Raw genomic sequence first — 24,218 nt, 5'->3', positions numbered from 1 at the left:
AGCCTGATTTTCTGTAGAAGTACTAACTTAATAAAATCACTGAAATGTGTTTAATAAGAAAATCAAATATAATTACTTTGTTGTGATAGAAACTATTTTTAAAATGCTAATCAAAGATTTTTACTAGTTGGAACGTTAGTATTTTATGTAAGGAATGTAAGGAATGAATTATATGGCACTCAAATACAATGATAAAGCTGTTGATTTTCATGTGTTTGGGACAGCATCTGTTATGAGACTTGTTATGCTCATGTTATAGTGTTTGAGGAGAGACATAAGCAAATAAGAATGAGTCTGTGTCTTAAGGGGCTCAGATTCTTACATTGCAGTTTGGGGAATAGTTGAGAATATTTATCATCTTATATTTTCTTATACTAAGGTATTATATACATTTAATCCATAGGCAGTGCAGTTAATTTTGAAAGCATGCTTATTTTTAAATGCTTATGTAAATTTTGGTTTGCATTTATTTATGTTGTATCTTCCTCTACTGAGCCATCAGTTCTACTTCTGCTATTGTCTGCTGGTCATTTCTATCTGGTTATTTCTGGCATCTCAATTTTAGTATGTTCACAATTGATATAATCATATTTTCCCCCAAATTCAGTTGTCTTTTTTTTTTTCTTTTTTTAAATTAAAGGGGCAGGGATATAGACTGCACGCCTTATAGGGAAGAGTGGCAAAGCCCCCCCCCCCCTTTTTTAGATTTTATTTATTTATTTGTCAGAGAGAGTGCACAAGCGGGGGGGGGGGGTGCAGCAGGCAGAGGGAGAAGCAAAGCTCCCCACTGAGCAAGGAGCAGGACTCCATCACAGGACCCTGGGATCATGTCCTGAGCCAAAAGCAGACGCTTAATTGATTGAGCCACCCAGGAGTCCTGGAGAAGCAGACTTCCTACTGAGCAGGGAGCCCCCCATGAGGCTTGATCCCAGGACCTTGGGATCATGACCTGAGCCAAAGGCAAATGCTCAACTGACTGAGCCACCCAGGTGTCCCTCCAGTTGTCTTATAGTCTACATTTTAACTTAATGTTGTAACCATCTTTCAAGTCTATCAGACTTAAAGCTTAGTATCACCTTTAACTTCAATCGTTGTGAAATCTGTGATGATTCATTTCTCAACTTTTATTCTCCCTTCTCACAATGACTAGTTTTGGTCCTTCGCCATTAGTTCTCCAACCTAGCTAATGATCATCAGAGTCACTTTTTGAAAAAAAATACAGAGTCCAGCTTCCCTCCTGACTCCATCATCACACATAGAGTGATTCAGTAGGTCTGGGGCCTGGTCCCAGGATCCATTAATTACCAGCCCCCGATGATTCAGAAGGTTTGGGAGCTACTGACCTAGACCAATAGCTTCATTTCTACCAATAGGCTCTTCCTTCTGGCACCTTTAGATTTGCCCTCAAGGATATGTATCGTGCATGACTGGGCACCTCCTAGATTTGAGTTTCGAAATTATAGTTCTCAGTGTATGCTTTTTTTTTTTAATAAAGGATTTTATTTATTTATTTGACAGAGAGGGTGAAAGAGCACGAGCAGGGGGAAAGTAGAGGGAGAAGCAGGCTCCCTGCTGAGCAGGGAGGCTGGCAGGACCCTGGGGTTAGGACCTAAGTTGAAGGCCGACAATTAACCATCTGGGCTATCCAGGTGCCCCCATTTGTACCTGTTTTTGTGGGTCATTCAGGAAACTCTCTCATATGGTCCTCGTTGACTTTCCAGTCATATTTTCTGTTGCTTTCTTTTTAAGTTCTTTATATTTCCCTGGCATTGGTGCCTTTGCTTATGATTTTCCCTTTATGCGAGTATACGTTTATTCTTCAAGGAACAATTCAAGCCCTACTTATCAAATTGTCCCACTTACTCCAGTTCCCTAAAGTAGTTTCTTTGGTGGCCAGAAGCCACCAGAAGTGCACCTTAATTCTTTATCAGGATCCCTTTTAATACTAAAGGTAGTTAAGAACCAACATTTACTGAGCATGTACCAGATTGTGCCTTAAACTTAACACCTTGCATGTGTTGTTTAATTTAAACCTCATAATAAGCCCAGGGGAAATAATATTAATTTGCAATTTTACAAATAAAGAATCTGAGAGACAGAAAAATGATCCTTCACAATGACACACAGGAATCCAATGGGAGTACTAGGATTTGAATCCAGGTGATTTGATTTCATAGCCTGTACTCTCATCCATTAGGCCATCCCAGCTCTTTCATGAGCCTGTCACTTTCTGCTTAAAGCCAAATGCATTTATATTTATATTTCTGTCTTATCTCCCATTGCTTGAGTGTGGAAGGAATGATTAATCTCTGTTTAAATCACAGAACCTAGCACAGTGCCTTACATGAATAAATGGTGCCATAGGTATTTTTATCTTTTTGGTGTGTGTCTTTTCTTTTTTTACAGTTTTCAAACAAAAGACTATTACCAGTTGGATGGACACTAAAGGAATCAAGACAACTGAATCAGAAAGGTATAGAAACATGCCTATATAGAAAAATATGTAACATGATATATGAAGGTTTTATCTTGTTTCATGTCACTTTCTCCTTGCTTTTCCATTTTTTTATCTGTATTTATTTTTTCACTTTATAAATACTAATTTTTAGAGTCCTTCATGTGCTAGGGTCTATCCTATATACTTGACATACAGAGATGAAAAAGGAATATAGTCTGTATGTTTAAGATACAGTATACTGGTGACAGTTGCAAAAACACATGATTATTACATAGTGTGATAAATAGAACAGAAAGGTGGTGGTGGTTAGCAAATAGAACCAAGAATTAGCTTTATCTTTGCAGGAAGGCCTGCCAGGAGGTGAGTGAAGTTTAACATTTAAAGGAATGGCAGGTGTTTCCCAGGCATAGAGTTGGGGAAAGGGCATTTTAGGCATATGTGCAGTCATGGAGTCATGAAAGAGCACACTCTGTGTTTAGGATATCACCAGTAGTTTAATTACTGCTGTGACACGGGGAGTGTGGTTGGACAAGTGATTTTTTTATACCATAAATTCTTTTTATTGTATCGTAATTTCTGTTGTCTCATTAGTTCTTTTTATTCTGTTGTAGTTTGCATAGTAAAGAAAACAACAATACAAGAGTAGAATCCATGATGAGTTCTGTACAAAAAGATAACTTTTACCAACATAATATGGAAAAATTAGAAAATGTTTCTCAGCTAAGTCTTGATAAATCACCTGTTGAGAAAAGTACACAATATTTGAATCAGCATCAAACTGCAGCTATGTGTAAGTGGCAAAATGAAGGGAAACATACAGAGAGGCTTTTAGAAAGTGAACCTTCGACAGTTACTCTGGTACCAGAGCGATTCAGTAATGCTAACGTTGATCAGTCATCCCGAAATGATGATCACAGCGACACAGATAGTGAGGGAAGTAGAGATAACCAACAATTTTTGACACCTGTAAAGTTAACAAATAAAAAGCAGACCACAGAAGGTGAACAGACCAGAGAAGCCAGAAGCCACCAGAAGTGCAGCAAGTCTTGCCATCCTATAGAAGACTGTGCAGTTTGTCAGCAGGAAGAGGTAGATGTGGTGCCAGAGAGTCCCTTGTCAGATGTCGGCTCTGAGGATGTTGGTACTGAACTGAAAAATGCCAACAAACTGAGTAGACAAGAGAGTAGTTTAGGAAATTCTCCTCCCTTTGAGAAAGAAAGTGAACCTGAGTCACCAATGGACGTGGATAATTCCAAAAATAGTTGTCAGGACTCAGAAGCAGATGAAGAGACAAGTCCAGGTTTTGATGAACAAGAAGATAGCAATTCCTCCCAAACAGCAAGTAAACCTTCAAGGTTCCAAGCAAGAGAAGCTGACACTGAATTGAGGAAACGGTCCTCTTCTAAAGAAGGTGAAATTCGATTACATTTTCAATTTGAAGGAGGAGAGACTCGGAGTGGAATGAATGATTTAAATGCCAGACCACCTGGAAGTAATTCTGGCCTGAATGTAGAATGTAGAAATTCAAAGCAACATGGGAAAAAGGATTCTAAAATCACAGATCATTTCATGAGAATGCCCAAAGCAGAGGACAAAAGGTAATTTTTTTCAACAAGACTATCTCCAATAGTGTAATACCTTTTATAATTTTGCAAGGGGGTTTAACAAAGTTATGGTTTACAATAAAGCGAAGAAATAGTTGTGTTTCCTGTTAATTGCTTATGGTAAATTTAAACCTAGATTCAAAAAGACCAAAACAGATAACAAGAAGCTAATGAATATTATTAATTGGAATTTTTTGGTTTCATGATTTTCCTTCTGGAATTTATGGGGATTATCAGAATATAAAAATACTAGGTTGATAGTAGCTTCTGTTTATGTATCAGTTTTTCTAAGTTTTTGTACACTACATTTTCTCTAATGCTCTAATGGGTAGGCAGGTGATACTGTACTCACTTCACTAATGAGAAAACTGAAATTTGAATTAGAGAATTCACTGAAGTTTTAACTTGTGGGTGGTAATGCTGGAATTTAAATCCTAGTCTGTCTGATTATAAAGCTTACATTTTTACAGTTATCCCATATGGAATCTTCAAGCTTGCTCTCCATAATTTCTGTGATATTTTCTGTCACATGTGCCACAGTAAGTTCACTTTGTTGAAAATTATTCTAGAAATCTGAGAAGTAGCTGATGCTATGAACCATGACTCATTTGGCAGTGTGCATATTCTTACCTGGTCTTTTTTGGGAAGGTGATTTCTTCTGTTTAGAAATTCTTAACACAGACTTGAAAATAAGCTCTTCAGTTTTACTCTAAGGTTTATAATTTTTTCTTTTGATTGTAAGTACCTAGGGGAGAGAGCAAGCCTGGCACACTTTTTTTTTTTTTTAAGATTTTATTTATTTATGTGAGAGAGTGTGTGTGTGCACTCAAGCTAGAGTCAGGGACAGGCACAGGGGGAGGGATAAACAGACTCCCTGCTGAGCAGGGAGCCCAGTGCAGGGCTCAGTCCTGGATCCTGGGATTATGACCTGAACTGAACGCAGACAACTGACTGAGCCACCCAGGCACCCCTTGGCATGTTTTAAACAATAACATTCTGGGTAAGTTTTGTACTTGTTTATCCAACAAAACTTTAGCAGTGAGTGATTTGTGACTGAATACATTTGTTTTGACCTTAGAAAAGAACAGTGTGAAATCAAGCATCAAAGAACAGAAAGGAAGATACCTAAATACATTCCACCTCACCTTTCTCCAGATAAGAAATGGCTTGGAACTCCTATTGAGGAGATGAGAAGACTGCCTAGATGTGGGATCCGGCTCCCTCTCTTGAGACCATCTGCTAATCACACAGTAACTATTCGGGTAGGTATTACTTCTTACCGAAAAAGAGAGAAGACTCTTAAGTCTTGATTTATTATGGTACTTACTAATGTGAAAAAGAGACCAAGGCATAGAAACTGCTTCTCTTTTCTGGATATATAAAATACTAAGAAGTCTGTAGAGAAATATAATGATAGCTTATTTGATAATAGTACTTAATATACCCATAAGATGAACCATTTTCAGCTGATAAGGAAATTGACTTTCGCAGTTTTGTTTTGGGAGAGGGAGAAGCAGGCTCCCTGCTGAGCAAGGAGCTCGATGTGGTACTCTATCCCAGGATCCTGGGATCATGACTTGAACTGAAGGCAGACAGACACTTAACCAACTAAGCCACCCAGGTGCCCCACCATAGTCCAATTTTAAAAATTTTATTTTATTTTATTTTGTTTTGTTTATTTTAGATTATACTGATTTATTTGAGAGAGAGAGAGAGAGCGAGAGAGCATGAATAGGGGAGAGAGGGAGAGGAGGCTCCCCACTGAGCAGGGAGTCCAATGCAGGGCTTGATCGCATTGGGATCATTACCTGAGCCAAAGGCACATCCTTAACTGACTGAGCCATCCAGGTGCCCCAAGATTTTGTTTTTTTAAAGTAATCTCTACACTCAACATGGGGCTTGAACTCATGACCAAGATCAAGAGTCATGTGCTCCACTGACTGAAATAGCCAGGTACCCCTTTTAATCCAATTTTAGATTTCTGTCACTCATTGGGTAGTTTTAAATAGCCACCCCATTTTTTTTGTCTCTGTATTAGATTTCACAGGAACTACTTTAAAAAAATCCCTTTTATTATACAGCTTAGTCTAGGGTTGATTAGATATTTTGAAGTATAGAATTTATCATGGCTAGAGGTGGAAGCAACATTGAACAGGGTAGGGTTTGAGCTGAGCTCTAAAAGATGAGCACAGGAGTGCCTGGATGGCTCAGTAGGTTAAGCGTCTGACTCTTGATTTTGGCTTAAGTCGTGATCTCAGGGTCATGGGATGGAGCCTTGCATTGGGCTCTGTGTGTAGTAGGGAGTCTGCTTGAGATTCTCTCTCTTCCTCCCCACACCCATGCTCACTCATTCTTTCTCTCTCAAATAAATAAGTAAATCTTAAAAAAAGGCAGAAATTAAGGGAGAATTAATAAGTTAAGAGAATTCCAAGATACATACATAATCCTTAGAAGAAGAGGCTGTGTAGTTGAAAAACTATTTGTTTTAGACATGGAAAATAATTACTAGAGCTTAGAATTTGGATGGAAGATGGTGGAAGACAAGTCTTGAAAAGTGGATTAGGTCCATATTATAGAGGGCTTTAGGTATCAGGAATTGGACTTGAGTCTTTAGGTATTGGAAATTGTTAAAATGTCTGTCCATACAATAGTTATGCTATAGCAGGATTAATCAGACAGTTGTGTGGAAGGAAAGTCGAAGTGAGATACATTGAAAACAGAATTGTAACTTAAGAGCTCAGATAAGAGATGAAAAATACACAAACAATAATTATCAAATTGTGCTGCATGGAAGTGGTTCATGGTTTCTTGGGAAATTTGACTCATCTGTTACTTCTAAAGTATTTTTTTAACTGTGAAAAGCCTATAATAAAGGAACTATCATACTCAAATATGAAAATGCTTAATATATTTTACTCAGCAGATTTTACCAAGAGAACTCATTTTAGTGCAGACCATACCATTGATGTTCCCTTACCACTGCTGTTTAACTGAAGAATTTCCTTAAGCCTCAGAGTAATAGTTTGAAAACCTTACTGTCCATCAATAGATGAATGGACAAAGAAGATGTGGTATATATACACAATGGAATATTACTCAGCCCTCAAAAAGAATGAAATCGTCCCATTCACAATGATGTGGGTGGAACTAGAAGGTATTATGCTAAGCAAAATAAGTCCGTCAGAGGGACAAATGCCATATGATTTCACTCACGTGAAATTTAAGAAACAAAACAGTTGAATATAGGGAAGGAAAAATAAAGTAAGATGAAAATCGAGAGGGAGGCAAATCATAAGAGATGCTAAACTCTAGGACATATATAGGTTGCTTGAGGGGAGGGTTGGGGGAAGGGGTAATTGGGTGATGGGTATTAAGGAGGATATAGTGAGCGCTGGGTATTATATGCAGCTGATGAATCATTAGACTCTGCCTCTGAAACTATAAAAACAAAAACATCATTTGCAATTATTTAGGCATAGCAGTAGGATTTTCTTAATACTGTTTAAGAGATATAAATGTAAATTAAGTAGAAGGTTGATACAAGCTTTAGCTGTCATCCCTAATTTTGTATTTCGTATCTCCTTGTCATTTATTGATGTTGGAACAAATAAAGGTTACTGTAAAATTTATATTTATAAAAATAGTTTTATTTTGTTTATATATGATTTCATATGAGATTTCTTAGGGGAAGAAAGGGATATGGTATTTAAAAGAGTTTGCAAATCACTGAGATAGGGTAATATGGAAATAAAAAAGCATTTAGATGGTTGCTTTGTTTTGGGGTAAAATTGATAGGATGTGGTGAATATTCTTAAATACAGGGTGATAAGGGAAAAGGAGGCACTGATAATGAAGGGAGAATTAAGAAAAGGCTGGATGACTGAGAAAATGTTAATGGTCAAGATTCAGAGAAAAGATTGATTGGGGAGATAAGTGATATTTTGAGTTTACTGCCTTTCTTTGTCTCAGTGTCTGTAAGTAAAACCGAAAGCATCCTATACCATCATTACTTAATCTCTGAAATTACTGTTTGCTTATTTTTAGATATAACCTGTGAATTTTAAAAATCTTTTAAAAGATCTTTCTCTTATTACAAGAGTAATGCAGGGTCATTGTAAACAAACAAAAAAAGGCAGCTATTATATGAAAGTATGTAGCTCAAAACCCATGTCTTTCTTAGTCCTATTTCCAAAGTTTAGCAATTTGTTGTATTTTCTTCTAAATTCTTTTTTCTGAATACAGTAATCTATACATGTAATTAATAATTATTGGATAAGCCTAGTTACATTTCTAAGATGCCACATATTAATAGTTACACATTTTAGAGTAATAAAATAAAGCTGATATTTACTGTTAGAAATGTAGGGCAAACTGGAAGTGCAGGGACATGTTATTTGGTGTTTGTTTATCTTTAAAGACATGATAAAAACATGTAGACACACATTCAGATGCAAACACACAAAGCCTACTTTCATATATATCGTGTGTTCCCATGTGTGTGAACCTGGACTGGTACCTGTTCTGTCACCTCTTATCACATGGAATATTTTTACAAAATCACCTTTGGGGCCTCCAGCTGAGGTTGAAAATACTTTTAGCATAGTTGTTGACTCTTGACTCTTCTTTCTTCCTCAAAATATTCTCGTTCCTTGGCTTCTATGATAACGTATAATCCTAGTTTTCTTCCTACCTCCTTAGCCATGTCTTATGTTCCTTTAGTTTTTCTGGCATATGTGGCCATTAAATCTTGTTAGAGTTTCTCAAGGCTTTTCCGTAGGTCCTGTTTTTTTCTCACTTTGTTTCTATGGGTGGTCTCCTCCATGATGAGGGTTTTAACAGCCACCTGTATAGATGGCCTACAGCTTTATTTCTCTGGAGTTGCAGACATTCTTTTTCCTTTTTTTTTTTTTTTTTTTTCCTTTTCCGGTACTGGGGGGCAGAAGGAGAGAGAGAATCCTAGACAGTCTCCACACCCAGAGCAGAGTCTAACTCAGGGCTTGATGTTAAAGCCCTGAGATCATGACCTGAGCTGAAATCAAGAATTGGATGCTTGACCAACTGAGCCACCCAGGCGCTCCTTGAGTTACAGACTTTTTATGAGCTGTGTATTGGACAGTCTTCCTTTCCATAAGCTATTTCCTTTTTGAGGAACGAGCTTCATGTCTTCCTTTTCATAGTGAACTTTATTCTTTGGAGTTCAGCTCAATTGCCACTTCCTCAAGGAAGCCTTCTCTAAGCTCACCAGGTGAGTTGGAATTGTCTAGAGTAGGTTCTCATAAAACCATGAAGCTCTCTCATAACATATTACAGTTCAAATTTTACATTTATGTGATTATTTGCAGTGAAGAACTAATTTGTGCTACAACATGGATGAACCTTGAGAACATTACATTTAAGAAAAGAGACCAGACACAAAAGGCCACATACTGTATGATTCCATTTATACGAAATGTCCAGAATAGGCAAAATGTAAACCTTTCATGTTTCAAATATTCTTTTCCTCAAATATTTGTTTAATGCTTATTATAAGTAGCATATGTGTATGTGTACACATACATATGTATTTGCATATATATGTATCTACACATACACATACAAAAACATACAAACAGGCTCTTCATAAATATTTAGAGTCTACAGTTAATATGGTTATTCTCAAGAAATTTAGAGTCCAGTGGGGGAAGGAAAAACAGATGTTTTCTGGTGTGATAATGATCTAATAAAACAAGAGGGAAGAAACTAATTGTCCTTAAGTTTTTGAAGACTTCTTAGAGGAAATGAAATTTGAACTGCGTGTTGAAGTTCAGAATAGATGTTTAACCAGATAGTGTTTGAGTAAGAGTTGTTAAAAACTGAGAACATCATTTGTATCACTATAGATAGAGGGGAGCCATTATAGGATTAGGAGCCTGAGAATACTTTAGAAAGATTGAGTTTGTTCTCAAGTAAGGGGTTTATGGAGGGTGAATATCTGGGGGCAGTGGGAGTAAGGGGAGGGATAGAAGGGAAGCAATAATGAGGAACAAGGGCCTAGATGGGATGGAGATGGAATGAGCAAACATGATGAGTTGGAAACTGATCAACTGGAAATAAGGAGCAGGAACAGCTGGAGAGGACTTCTGAGATTTCTTACCGAGGAGCTGGTCTGCATTTTATAGCATTTGCTTTGGCTGCTTTCTTTGGATTATTTTGTAGAAGGTATGCTTAGTTTTGATGCACTTACAGTTTCCTTGTTTCCCTCTCTTTCAGGTAGACCTTTTGCGAGCAGGAGAAGTTCCTAAACCTTTCCCAACACATTTTAAAGATTTGTGGGACAACAAGCATGTTAAGATGCCTTGTTCAGAACAAAACTTGTACCCTGTGGAAGATGAAGTAAGCACAAAACAGATGTTCTTTTAGTCTCTGAAAGACAGTTTTGTATGTGCTTATTTGACTTCTGATTCTATGACCCAAAAGAACTTAGAATAATTTCATTTCTTTCTTTTCCTTAAAGAATGGTGAGCGAACTGCAGGGAGCCGGTGGGAGCTCATTCAGACTGCACTTCTCAACAAATTCACACGACCCCAAAACCTGAAGGTAGTTGTTTTTGCTATTGTCTTAGAGATGGGCCTTGTGTCTCCCTCAAAGACATTTTTTGATCTTTAATAGACTCTATTAAAGGGGAAAGAAGAGTCAAGAGTCAACAACTATGCTAAAAGTATTTTCAACCTCAGCTGGAGGCCCCAAAGGTGATTTTGTAAAAATATTCCATGTGATCAGAGGTGACAGAGGTAACAGGATATTTGTTTGCAAATTGCTTAGTTCTTGAGGAACTTTCTTCTTAAGAGACATTTTTGGTTTCCACTCCATCACTAGTAAATGAGTAGAAGAATCTAGAGTTGTAAATGACTTGCCTGGAGACACACAGAATAATTTGGAGAACCAGGAATAAGACCTTTGTTTCTTGATTCCCCATCCAGTTTCCTTCAGACCAAGCTTCTCTTTTATTTTTAAAAATTATCATGTTTCTGAAATGTCCTTAAAAATAAGTCAGGAAAGAATTATGACTTTAACAATATTTGCCAAAAGGGAAATACCATTTCCTAATGATTAAAGTATACATTAAACATTCTGTTTTGTATTGCTGTTAGTATAGCCTTCTAGCAATCTATTTATTAATTTTACATTTTGACAATAATTTAGTTTTTGATTTTTTAAAATATTTCACTTAAGACTGTAAGAGCAACGATTAGATTCTTTTTCTAATATCTAAAATATGGGTGAGTATAACTGTTTTTTGGCATTGTAGCCATATAAACTTTTGAAGGTTTTATAACTATTAACAATAACAGATTTTTCTATGCTTGTGTGAAAAGGGTTTTTTTTTTTTAAAGGTTTTATTTATTTATTTGATAGAGATAGAGGGAACGCAAGCAGGGGGGTGGGAGAGGGAGAGCAGGTTTCCCACCGTGCAGGTAGCCTGATGCAGGGCTCAATCCCAGGACCCTGGGATCATGACCTGAGCCAAAGGCAGATGCTTAATGACTAAGGCACCCAGGCACCCCAGGGTTTCATTTTCTTTGAGAGACTTTGTTGTGTACAGTTTCCTCAGGTTTTATAGTGTTTCTCCATTTATATTCAGCAAATTTTTCTTAAACTTTCTATACCTTTCTATAGCTCCTGTTTGTCTTTTTTCTCTATGTGGAAAACATTGGATGTTGTACCATAATGTATTTTGAAAATTTCATTTCTCAAGATTTAATTTATTTATTTGACAGACAGAGAGAGATCACAAGTAGGCAGAGAGAGAGAGGAGGAAGCAGGCTCCCCTCTGAGCAGAGAGCCTGATGCTGGGCTCGATCCCAGGACCCTGGGATCATGACCTGAGCTGAAGGCAGAGGCTTTAACCCACTAAGCCACCCAGGCATCCCCAATTTCATTCCTTAAGGACAGTGTTTCTCAATCTTATAATGTACTCCCTTAAAATGGAAGGAACTCTCAGGGTCCCCAGAGTTTACTTATTTTTAGTATAATGTTAATTACATATGTACAGGCATCAAACATTAAACATAAACTCTTTATGCTTATAGTTACAACTATATCCATTTGATTTTTTTTTTTTGGCATTTTAAGCTTTATGAACCATCATTTGAGTTGTGTTCATTATCACAGTGAAAACAGTTTATACTCAGTATGCCCTTTTTGCACGAAAGTTTTTTTTTTTTTTTTTTCAAGATTTTATTTATCTGACACAGAGAGAGTAAAAGTGTGCAGTAGAGGGAGAGGGAGAAGCAGACTCCCAGCTGAGCAGGAAGACTTGTGCGGGACTCAATCCCAGGACCCTGGGATCGTGACCTCAGCCAAAGGCAGACAGCTAACTGACTGAGCCACCCAGGCGCCCTGCACAAAAGTTTTTTAACCACTGATCTGAACCTCAAAATAGTATGCTGAGGACTTTAAAAAATACTTTATAAAGAAAAAAATTGTTCACTTTGTTTTTACTATTTACAATCACAAACAGTTGGTGGATGTTAGTAGATGCAAAGATGGCATTTGTATGGAGAACATCAGCTTGCAAATAAATATGATAGTGAGCACTTTGGTCCAGGTTCTGTAGAATTTGATAGTTCTGTACTGCAGTATTTCTTAGGATGGCTCAAAATTTTCACCATTTTTATCTGGTTAAAATACTTGCCTTCATTCCTACAATGTGTTGTCTTTTGCCCTTTGTATTCCAAAACCATGAAAGCAGGCCACTCAAGAATACTATTTATACTCCATTTGAGAAACACTGTCTTAGGTCCTACGGCCTTATAAGCAGGATTATTTAAATTTTTCATGTTTCTTCTTTAAGCATAAACACAATAATCATAGTATTCTAAATTACCTTGTCTGCTCACCTCTTTAGCAATTCCTTAGTGCACCAGTGATTACTTTAAGAAGGGGTAATTGCTTTATTCTGAATTTCCCTTTCTTGTTTATTTTATGGTTGATTCAGCAGAACAGAGTAATTCATAGAGATTTTTCTTCTGTCTGCTTATGGTAATTGTTTCTTTTGCTGAAAGAACACTATGGGGGAGGGGAACATTAAGTCCCTCTTACTGAGTATAATAATCTTTTGCTGCTTTTTTTTTGATGTTGGGTTAAGTAGGATTAGAAATGTTAAAAGTTTAAAAAAGGAATAGTGTCTTCAGAAGTCAGTTTACACAATAATATTGCTATAATGTGTCTGATAATTTTCAAAGAATGGACGTCTTTGTGCTTTAATTGTGTGTATTATGAACTATGAATTAAAGGAAATCTCAGTAGTTGGTAGCTAAGAATACAGAATAGTGTCCAGTTTTTCTAATGATAGGAGACCTTGTGGTAGACTACTTTTGAGACTTGAAGACTAAAGTAAAACTAAATATTAGTTAGGAATTAATGCTAATTATAAAATCACATTAAAGAATTAGAGTATAAAGTTAGAATGTAAAATGTTTTTCCTTAACTAACTTTGAGGAATAATTTACATATAAGAACATGCATGCTTTTAAAGTATGTAATTTGATGATGTTTGACATTTGCATATAGCCATGAAACCCCCTCTACAATCAAGGTACAGAGCATTTCTGTCACCTTCAAAGATCCCTCTTATTCCTATAGTTTAATTCCTCTTTCTGCACTGTCTCCAGGCAGTTGTTGATTTGCTCTTTTACTTTTTCTTTTTCTCTTCTCTTCTCTTTTCTTTTTATTTTTCTTTCTTTTTAACCATAGATTAGTTTACATTTTACATTAATGGAATCACATAGTATGTATGCTAGTGTGTCTGGCTTCTTTCACTTAGAATGAAAATCTTCAAGATTCGTCTGTCTTGTTGAGTTTATCAGCAGTTTGTTGCAGTGTATGCATTGTTTGTCCTTTTACCTGTTGATAGAAATTGCTATTTAAGACTTTGTATGAGGTTCTGAAATCAGATGTAATTAGAAAAAAAAAATCCTTAAAATCTTCTCTTAATGGAAAATTTTGTATGTAGCTGTAAGAAAAAGAAACACTTTTTCTTACCATATTATTTTATGATTGATGGTTTTCCTTTTTGAAGGAACTTGGATATCCCTTGATTCCAAGTAAATATACATTGTTGGTTTACTTTTTAATCTAGTTGCTTGGTAATTGTTTATATGGCATGAAGTGTTTTTCACGCAGCTCCTTGACAGAGTATTTTTAAAAACTTATTCAATTATGAGGAAATTTGGAAGGTTTACTGTAACCTAACAGTGTTTTTTCAACTTACATACACTTCAGTAAAAAAAATTGGAGGTGTATATTATAAATATAAACAGTTGCTTGTAAATTCTGTTTGTTACATTAGTAATATATACATCATAAAATATAAGCAAAATAGAAATTTAAAGTGATGAGATAAAATGTAATTACAAACACAGTTGACCCTTGAACAACACAGGTTTGAACTGCAGCAGTTTCCTGTGCAGTTTTTTTTGGTAATACGGTACTGTTAATGTGTTTTCTTTGTAATTTTATTAATATTTTCTCTTACTTGATTGTAAGAATGCAGTTTATGATACATAAAACATGCAATATATGTGTTAATCGACTATGTTATCAGGCTTTGGTCAACAGTAGGTTATTAGTAGGTAAGTTTTTTGGGGGAGTCAAAGTTACATGCAGATTTTTCAATCCTTGTGTTGTTCCTGGGTCAACCATAATAGTTTTTTCTGCGTAAGTAGTGGATTGTCTTATGCATACCCCACTCTGGTATTAAATAAAATTCATATGAGTAAGTTTTAAAGATTTTACTGGCTCTGTTCAACGATCTATGAATCAGGCAGGGTCTTATCTAGCAGATGGAAACGCACTCTAAGATGCTGTACAAAATGAAAGACTTAAAGGCAGAAGAGAGTGGAATCAAGTATGTTACACTAGGAAAAGTGGATTGGTTGTGACAGTCATTTTCCTTTAGGGGATGGAAAAATTCTTTCAGGCTGATGAACTAACTAGTGCTGACCAGGTGGTTCCTCATTGACTGGTTTAAGATTCCATTTGTGGGAGTAGCTGAAACTGTAATTAAGTCTCTAGTGAAGTATGGCTTAGCATAATTGACTCCATTTGGGGCCTGTTTTGTTTTTATCACCATTAAGCAAGAATAAAGTACTGCTTAGTCAGATGTCACACCAGTAGATGGCGTGCTATTTTGACTTTTCTCTCTGTGTAAATATATAGTTTATATGAACTGCTGGGGGAAGATAACCATTTATATGTCACTTATAAAAATAGCTGATAATAAAGGAAAAAAGACCATTTTATTCCTTAGGCATCAATCTTTTCTTATTATTGCCATCTCTCCTGTGAAGCCTTTTTAGACATTTTTTCCTAATTTACTCCTCTCGTGAAATTATAATACTGAAAATACACTGTATATTTGCATATATATTGTGACGCTTTTGATAGCCAACAGTCATTATGATATTTAATTTTTTTAATCTCCAAGATCCAGTTTTATCCACTGAGAGTGTATCACCTCTGTTTATAATGCAAGCGTTAGAGTTACAATTTTTTTCCTATTGCTTGACCTTTCTAATCTCATTTTTCTTAAGTGAATAATAAATAAGTGTGTATTCTGTTTGTTCATAGCTACTTACATGGAGTAGCTAATGGTAGGAGGAAGTTTAATTCTGATTACTGGAAATAGTTCATAAAGAAGAAAGGGTATTTGTAGATAATTTACTTGACTATATCATGAAGTTTTGTTTATGCTTTTTCCATAGGATGCTATTCTGAAATACAATGTGGCATATTCTAAGAAATGGGACTTTACAGCTTTGGTTGATTTCTGGGATAAGGTAAAAGTATGCTTATTCCTTTAACTTATGAAAATAATCTGTGTATAAAAATTTTGAGAAAATACCCATAAATCTGTCATACTAACATAATTATTATCCATTATTTTTGTGAAAAATATTTCCTGTTATATGTATGCTTTGGGAGCTAATTTTGAATTTGCTTTAATCTCTCATAATGCTCTGTTAAATTTTTATACCATCATCAACATTATTAATGGCTCTATGATATTTTATGATTATTTCATGATTGGAAACATCTAGGCTGCATCCAGTTTTCCTCTGTTCTCATTTACACTGTAGTAACATGTTTATGTATGTTTGTGTAGGTATGTATACACACACACATACATATATATGTGTGTGTGTGTATATATATGTTTTCCCAAATTCAATATTGCTTCCTTGGGTGATTCCCAGAAATTAGATGGCTAGGTCAAAGGGCACAGAATTATAGCCTTGGGTTTATGCTGTAAAATCATTTTCCATAACAAATTATAGTAATTTAGTATACCATTTTAATGGGTAAGAATACTACTTTCATAGTTGTGTTAGAAAAATGAAAGCATGGCAAAAGAGGGAGTGCCACAGATAAATTAAAAAATTTGCATGGAAGGATGCCTAGGTGGTTCAGCTGGTTAAGCCTTTGACTCTTGGTTTTAGCTCAGGTCATGGTCTCAGGATCCTGAGATGGAGCCCTGCTTTGGGCTCCATGCTTAGTATAGAGTCTCTTGTCCCTCTCCTTCTGCTCCTCCCCAACACTCTGTCTCTAAATAAATAAAATCTTAAAAACAAATAAATAAAATTTGCATGGAAAATCAAAGAAAGATGACATATGATTTGGAAAGTGTAATTAGCACATAAAGCTCCCTGTACGTTTTCTTCTGCAGAGTATAAGAGCTTACTATGTTTGCTAAATTTGTTGCCTAAGAAAGTGTTCCTGTAAGATATTCAAGCCTCTTGGAAAAGCAAATTTTGGTTAGGATAAAGTAATTTTCTAGTAACTGTGGTGGTATCACTGTGAGAATGAGAGATCTCCAGTTTAAATGACTTTAATTCTGAGACTGTTAACAGGTAATTTTACTAATAAAATGTGAGGTTTACAATATAAATTTGAAATTAACTTGCTTTTAAAGCTTGAGATCATTTTTTTCCTGGGTATATCCTTTATCTACTACATTTTTTTCACAGACCAAAAGAAATACGTTCAGCTACTTTTGAGGAAAAGAAGAATAAAGGGAATTGCATTTATTGAAGACATATGTATGAAAAGGAATATAATATTGAATTTAATCCTCAAACACTTTTGTGAAGTGTAGATAATCACATTCAATTTAGAGAGGAAAGTAGACTTAGAACTTAAGTAACTTGGTCAACGTTATACAAATATTGAGTGAATTCACCAACAAAGTATTGGGGGATCTAGATTTGAGCTCAGTTCAATTCCAGCACAAAATATGTTCTTTTTCTTTCTTTCTTTCTTTCTTTTTTTTTTTTTTTAAGTAGGCTCCATGCCCAGCGTGGAGCCCAACTCAGGGCTTGAAGTCACAATCCTAAGATCAAGACCTGAGTTAAGATCAAGAGTCAGACTTAAAGCTTTTTTGTTCTTTTTTATTTTAATGATGTTTATCCCTTAAGAACACTGAACACCCTTACGTATAAGCCATTGTTTTATTAAAGATAGAATTGATTGACAATCTTATCATCAGAAAGCAGGGAGCCCTGAACATGTCCGTAGGTAACTGTAATAATTAAGCAGAGTGGAAGAAATGGATTAATAGAGTCTAGTGGGTCATAGAAGGGGAAAAGAGTTTTATTTTGGGTCATGGGGGAGATATTATAGAGGACGTAGTATTTGGGTGGTTGAGCATAAAAGGTGTAGAGGAAAAGTAGTTAAAGGAAATGTATTTTGCAAATAGCCTGTTAAATGCATTAACTTCTTTCACTTCACGCAGTGTTACAAGGTTCATTTGTGTTGTAGCATATGTCAGTACTTTATACCTTTTTATTGCTGAATAATATCCATTGTATAAGTATATCATATCTTCTTTATCCATTCATCAGTTGATGGACATTTGGGTTGTTTCCACTTTTTGGCTATTATCATTAGTATCGCTGTGAACATTCATGTATAGGTTTTTGTGTGGGCCTGTTTTTTCACTCCTTTCGATATATACCTAGAAATTGCTAGGTTATTTGCTAACTTGTCATTTCATATTTTAAGGAACTGTCAAACTATCGATCCAAGTGGGTGCCTTACTTTACAGTCCTACTGGCATTGCACAAGGATTCCAGTTTCTCTACATCCTTGCTTGTTAATGTGTGTCCTTTTGATTTTAGCCATTCTGGTTGGTGTGAAGTATTTCATTGTGATTTGCATTTCTCTAATGACTAATGATGTTGAACATCTTTTCATGTGACTGTTGGCCATTTATGTATCTTTTGAGAATTATCCATTCAATTCCTTTACCCTTTAAAATTTGTTTTTTTTACTGAGTTTTGTCTTTTAAGTAATAAGTCCCTTATCAGGTATTTGATTTGTAGATACTTTCTCCTATTATATAGGTTGTCTTTTCATTTTCTTGATGGTATCCTTTGAAGCACAAAAATTTTCAATTTCAATACATTCTAATTTATTTTTTTCTTTTGTTTCTATTTTTGTTGTCATATCTAAGAAGCTATTCTGAGGACAGAAAGACTTACTCCTTTGTTTATTTCTAAGAATTTTATGGTTTTAGTTCTTATACTTAGGTCCTTGACCCATTTTGAGTTAATTTACATATATGGTATGAATTAGGGGTCCACTTTTACTGTTTTGCAGATAAGTATCCATTTTGTGTTAATTTTCATATATTATACAAGGTAGAGATGTGATTTCATTATTTTGTATTGTGGGTATCTGGTTGTCCCCAAACCATTTGTTAAAAAGACTCTAATATTCCTATTGACGTTTCTTGGCATTCTTACAAAAACTAGTTGACCATAAACATTTATCTGGCCCATTGGTCTATATGTCTGTCTTTATGCCACTATCACACAGTCTTGATTACTAAACTTTGAAGTCATTTTTAAGCTGGGAAGTGTGAGTGCTCCGACTTTGTTCTTTTTCTAGTTTGTTTTGGCCATTGTGGATCTTTGGCATTTCCATTTGAATTTTAGGGTCAGCTTATTAGTTACTGCAAGGAGTTAGCTGTGAAGAGTTACTTTTATAATCATATTAATAGAATCTAAAACAGTTTTGCATTTTGAGATAGGACCAGTAATTTCAGAGTTCCTTTATCAAGCTTTTGACTCATACGATGCTCAGTGGCAGGCATAAAATAATAGAAGGCTTATGTCTGTATCAGAATATCCTTGAATCTCTGTATCTCTTAGTCTTATAGAGATAGAATTTTTGATGCAAAGTTGAGCAAATTAATATCCTCTTTGTCTTAAATTGTAATTTATACATGGTCTGTTTGCATTTTGTAGTTTTCTGGGTTTTAATTGGATACAGTTGTTAATTTTGGTAAAAAGTAATGTTAAATTTGACACTTGACAATGGCAGTAAAACATGCCTTTGGTTAAAATACCTCTGTCACCTTGGTATGAGGTAAAGTAGTCATTTTTTCTCTCTCTTCTTAATGAAACTACTCAGACAGGATCTTGTTTCCCTTTTGTCAGGTGACCTTGCCCAGAAGGGTAATATATAGCAAGTTTTGGTGTGCTTAGTGTAGAACATAAATATGAGATGATTACCAAGGTGCTGATGATAGTTTTATAGTTCTTTAGAGAGAGGAGGCAGTGAGTTTTTGACCTTCTGATTTTTATTTACTTTGTAAAACTACAAATGGTTGGAGGAGTCCCTGTAACTGTACCAAATATTCATTTCTTATTTTCTTAAGTCTTTGCACTTATATCTAGTATTTTGTAGTTATATCTAGATACAAAAGTATATTTAAAATGTTTTAGGATATATTACAAAACTGTGTTACATAGCTTTATCATCTTTAATCTTAATGGTTATATAATATTCCATCAAATTGATAGATCATTTTCTCAGCTATTGGAGTGTTAGAGATTTAAGGACATCTGTTTTTGTATAGAGTATATCTAGAGATTCAGAGGTATTCTTCCCTGTGACTCTTTGTTACTCCATTGTCATCAGCATATTTAACAGAAGTCGTTGGATGTTTAATACAGTTGTGTGTTTTTCTGTCCATCAAATCTCCAAGGATATTAATATAGATCTTTACCACATCACAGCATACAAGGATAACGTTGCCCAGGCTCACGGTGATTAAAGACATATGTTTTAGTGGGATTGGAGGAGGAAAATGAGATCTATAGTACAAGAGAAGCAATTGTTTGGCTAGGTTTTAAATTATGAATGAATTATATTTGCTTTGCATTATCTATGTCCACATTTTAGAGTAGGAGTACTTTAAAAAGGGTTCTTAAATGTTGCTTATTAGCAGTATTCGGAAATTGTTTACTTAAATGTTACATTGAACTTTGCAAGCCTTGCTTTGCTAAGAAAAAAATGAAGTTTAAGTTTAACATTATATCAACTTAATATTTTAACTGCAGAAGTTAAGTTTATTTGGGGGCAGTTAAAATTTATCTCCTTAAAACCTTGTTTTTGGCTAATTCTGTGTGTATTAGATTTTGTAACCAGACCTTCAGAACAGAAGGTGTTAATAACCACGGTCATTTAGTGTCATTCCATGGTATGGTTTTATCTATACACTAATATCTAGTGCAAGAAGTAAGAGACCCAGAATCCTGCTGATCCTGCTATGTGAGCATACTTATTTGAGATGAAAGTGAGTTTTTACTTTTGCTAGAGCCCAGCAAAGATCACAGAGATCTGTTATTTTGTAATTTATACTTAAATATTTAGATGGTAGCCAGTTGAAATGGCCATTACTTAGTGTTTTTTGCATCTTGAGTGTTAATATGGTTTTCCTCATTGCCAGATGTTGGAAGTGCTAGGAACAAATAGTCTGTGTTTTATGGCTCTCCTGTGTGATGTTCCACAAAATTTAATTCAGGCACTTCTATAATTTGTATTCTAAGTAGATTGTTATTACTAGCATTTTTTCCCCAGGAAAGTTTAACAAAATGTTCTATATATTAAAAAAGGTCCTCTATTAATGCATTTTAGAGATGTTTTAAATAGTTCCCATATTACAACAGCTGTGGCACTATTTCTTCTCATTCTCTGAGTTACCTTGTAATTCACATGCCACATTAAAGCTCTTATGGTATGTTTAAGAGTGATTACTTCTGTGTCTGTGATTCTGGCTTCTGTGTCTGTACTTGGGTGGTAGTAAAAAATGGATGTTTGCTTTATAAATATTCATTAGACCATACATAATATATTTTGTGTACTTTTTGAATATATACTTCACAATAAATGTGGATGTTAATTTATTCAGTATAAAGAACTTTAAATTCTAAAACTGACTTATGTAGCAAACTTTTTCAGCAAATGGATTAGCTGTTGAAAGGAAACCTAAAGTTTTAGTGACTATTTTATTTTCATTTCCGTGTTTAGTTTTATGTCTGGAATAGAAAAGATAGAATCGACTAAGCCTCTTATTTCCTCACTTCTGTTGGTTTATACAGGCTGCCATAAATAACAAAATGAGGGGTTTTATTATTTTTATTATTTTTACATCTGTGACTGCTAAAAGTGATTGAGAAATAGGAGTGTGGGAATGAACAGAATTTACAAATAAAAAATGGAAAAACACTTAAAGGAGAAAAGTTTTGTTGCTGTGATTAGGCTAGTAATATATTCTCTTTTGGAAGCCACAGGTTTTTTTTTGTTTTTTGTGTTTTTTTTGTTTGTTTGTAGTAAATACAGCATGAAGTCTATATACCTCATACATATGCAATAAATTCTTTATTACAATTCAGAGATTATGCATCCTTTACTTTTGCTGTAGTTATTAAAATATTGTATATGTGTCATCCTGTCAACTGGTATCCTGTGACTTCTCAGAGAAAGGTTGGGTGTAAAGCCTTTTTCCCTGTAAAGGAGGTTGTATAAATCTGTCAGTAATGAACTTGCATTTTTTAATGTGCTACTTAACTTTAAAAGGTAAATGGGGGTCACACTGAGTTTTGAAGGATGCAAACTAAGTGGAACAAATTACGCCCTAGTTACTTTTTCCTTCAGAGTTCTTCATAAGTAATTAAAAAGTTTGAAGATAGGTACATTAGAATTTATTATCTTCAAAATTGAAGGATATACTGTTATGCCTATGTTTAACTAAAATGATATTTTGAACTCATAAACCCTACTTTAAAATTATAATTATTAGAAACTTTAAAAATTATAATTATTGACATAACATTGTAGAAAAATAAATACAAGCTAGTATTAATATTAACATAGATTATAGAAAAAGTTCATCTTATATGTATAATGTCATGGCTGGAAGAAGTTGTTAAATTTGATTTATATGTTTATTTGATAAAAAGTTAAAGTGTGTTAAAATTATTAGGCAAAAATCATAGCATAAATCGTTTCTCATTAAATAGCCTAAAACATAATAGTACCATGTTTATGGATCACTTTAACATCAATACATCTGTCTTCAAGTGGTATCTTGTACACTTCCTGACTTTCTGGGGCATGACATACTATTAAGGACAGCTTATCTAATAACTATGCCAGATGTGCTTAGTATTTTTTTCCCTATTAAAAATTTTAGAACAATAATACTAGAGCAGTTTTTCTCTTTTCTCTTAACACGGTATATTCTCCACCCCACCCACCCCCCTGCCGACAATAAACATTTCATGGAACATTAGTGTTTTCTAGAATAGTTTGGGAAATGGTGATGTAAGGCAACAGGTTGTTGTAATCAGTATTTCAAATCAGGGCATATTTCCTTAACTAATAGCCAGTAAAGATTGCAGCCACAATAGCTCTTATTTATTTGTTTATTTATTTAGTAATGCAGAAGTAAATTTCTGAATGTATATAAACACATTACTGGTTAGCTTCTGAGTCTAAATGCAATCCTTCATGGCTAATCTGTTTCTGGATCTTTCTTCAAAGCTTAAAAGATTTAAACTGTCGTTATTATATTTGTCACAAAGAGCCTGTAGCAAATTCCTAATCAAATGAAAGCAGCCTTGAATGTTTCATAAGACTACAGCTAATGTCTTTATCTCTCTAGCTTTCAAACCTCTGATTTGGAGTTCAGTGGAAATTTAGCCTTTTTGGACTTCTTCCCCTGATGACTCACAGTCTCTACAAACAATAAGGTCTGCATTGCTTTACAGCTTTTGACTTAATTTAATTCATGAGAACTGTAGGAGCCAAAAGAGAGCTAATCATAGTCACTAAAATGTTGAATTTAAGACTCATATGAAATATGTGGACTTTCCCCCCTAGTTTGGTTAAGGTATGTTTTTGGATCAGAGCATATGTTGAGGGTATCAGATTCATGATTTATTTTAAATAGTGCATATTCTGTAGTACTAATTGCTGCAGTTGGAACTAGGCATCTTGCTTTATAAACTCGTTAAGTTATTATGGATGATAAGTCTCAGTTGAGCCCTCCATGCACTGTGTCATTGATGATGTTAGTGTTTGTTATTTTGTGTTTGTGAAACACTGTCTGTCATATTTGTGTATGTAGAGGACAAGGAGGATGGAAAATACGGATACCCAAACGTGAAAATCCATTAGTGCAATTTCTTCTTTATTCCAATAAGAAATAAACCTAGTATATTAGTGTCCTGTAACTCCAACCTTAATTGTTTGGTTCAAATAGCTATGGAAGCCATTACTTTTTTAAAAAATACATTTTATTTATTTATTTGACAGAGAGGGAGAGCATAAGCAGGGGAGTGGCAGGCAGAGGGAGAGGGAGAAGCAGGCTCCCCCAGGAGCAGGGAGCCCGATGTGGGGCTCGATGCCAGGACCCTGAGATCATGACCCGAGCTGAAGGCAGTTGCTTGACCACCTGAGGCACCCAGGTGCCCCAGAAGCCATTACTTTTAAATGTTGCTATGGCGTTGATTTTATTATCCAGGAATTTACTCTTTTACAGGGTGATAATAATTCCATGTTTTAATCTTTTTCATGATTGATATTTCTGTTAACTAGTTTGAAGTGTTTTTTGTTTTGTTTTGTTTTTATTTGGTTGGCCATAATGCCTTGATTTATAATTCCTGGTAAATTAATTTACATTTACTTTTATGTTCCTACTGTATTTCTTTTAGATAAGCTGCTAACACTGTTATTTACATGTAAGGTCTCATATTTAACAACCAGTAGGATTTTGTGGTATATAATATCTGAAGATAAAAGGATATTTTAAAAAATGTAAATCTGT

General features: G+C 34.9%; 1 protein-coding gene across 2 annotated transcripts in view; it reads left to right on the top strand.

Annotated features, from left to right (window-relative positions):
* Positions 1-24,218, top strand: part of LOC111145343 (poly(ADP-ribose) glycohydrolase) — a 117,369-nt gene that overhangs the window by 4,921 nt on the left and 88,230 nt on the right. For both annotated transcript variants that reach the window (XM_022500192.1, XM_022500193.1), the window contains exons 2-7: positions 2,407-2,473; positions 3,070-4,056; positions 5,141-5,324; positions 10,312-10,434; positions 10,556-10,639; positions 15,808-15,882. In XM_022500192.1, the coding sequence (XP_022355900.1) occupies positions 2,407-2,473; positions 3,070-4,056; positions 5,141-5,324; positions 10,312-10,434; positions 10,556-10,639; positions 15,808-15,882 (1,520 nt within the window). The remainder of the gene's footprint in view (positions 1-2,406; positions 2,474-3,069; positions 4,057-5,140; positions 5,325-10,311; positions 10,435-10,555; positions 10,640-15,807; positions 15,883-24,218) is intronic.

The sequence above is a fragment of the Enhydra lutris genome, unplaced genomic scaffold (genome assembly GCF_002288905.1).
Source record: "Enhydra lutris kenyoni isolate GAN:26980312 unplaced genomic scaffold, ASM228890v2 scaffoldscaffold12, whole genome shotgun sequence".
In the NCBI taxonomy this organism is placed as follows: domain Eukaryota; kingdom Metazoa; phylum Chordata; class Mammalia; order Carnivora; family Mustelidae; genus Enhydra; species Enhydra lutris.
This window is presented reverse-complemented; position numbering and strand designations above follow the sequence as displayed.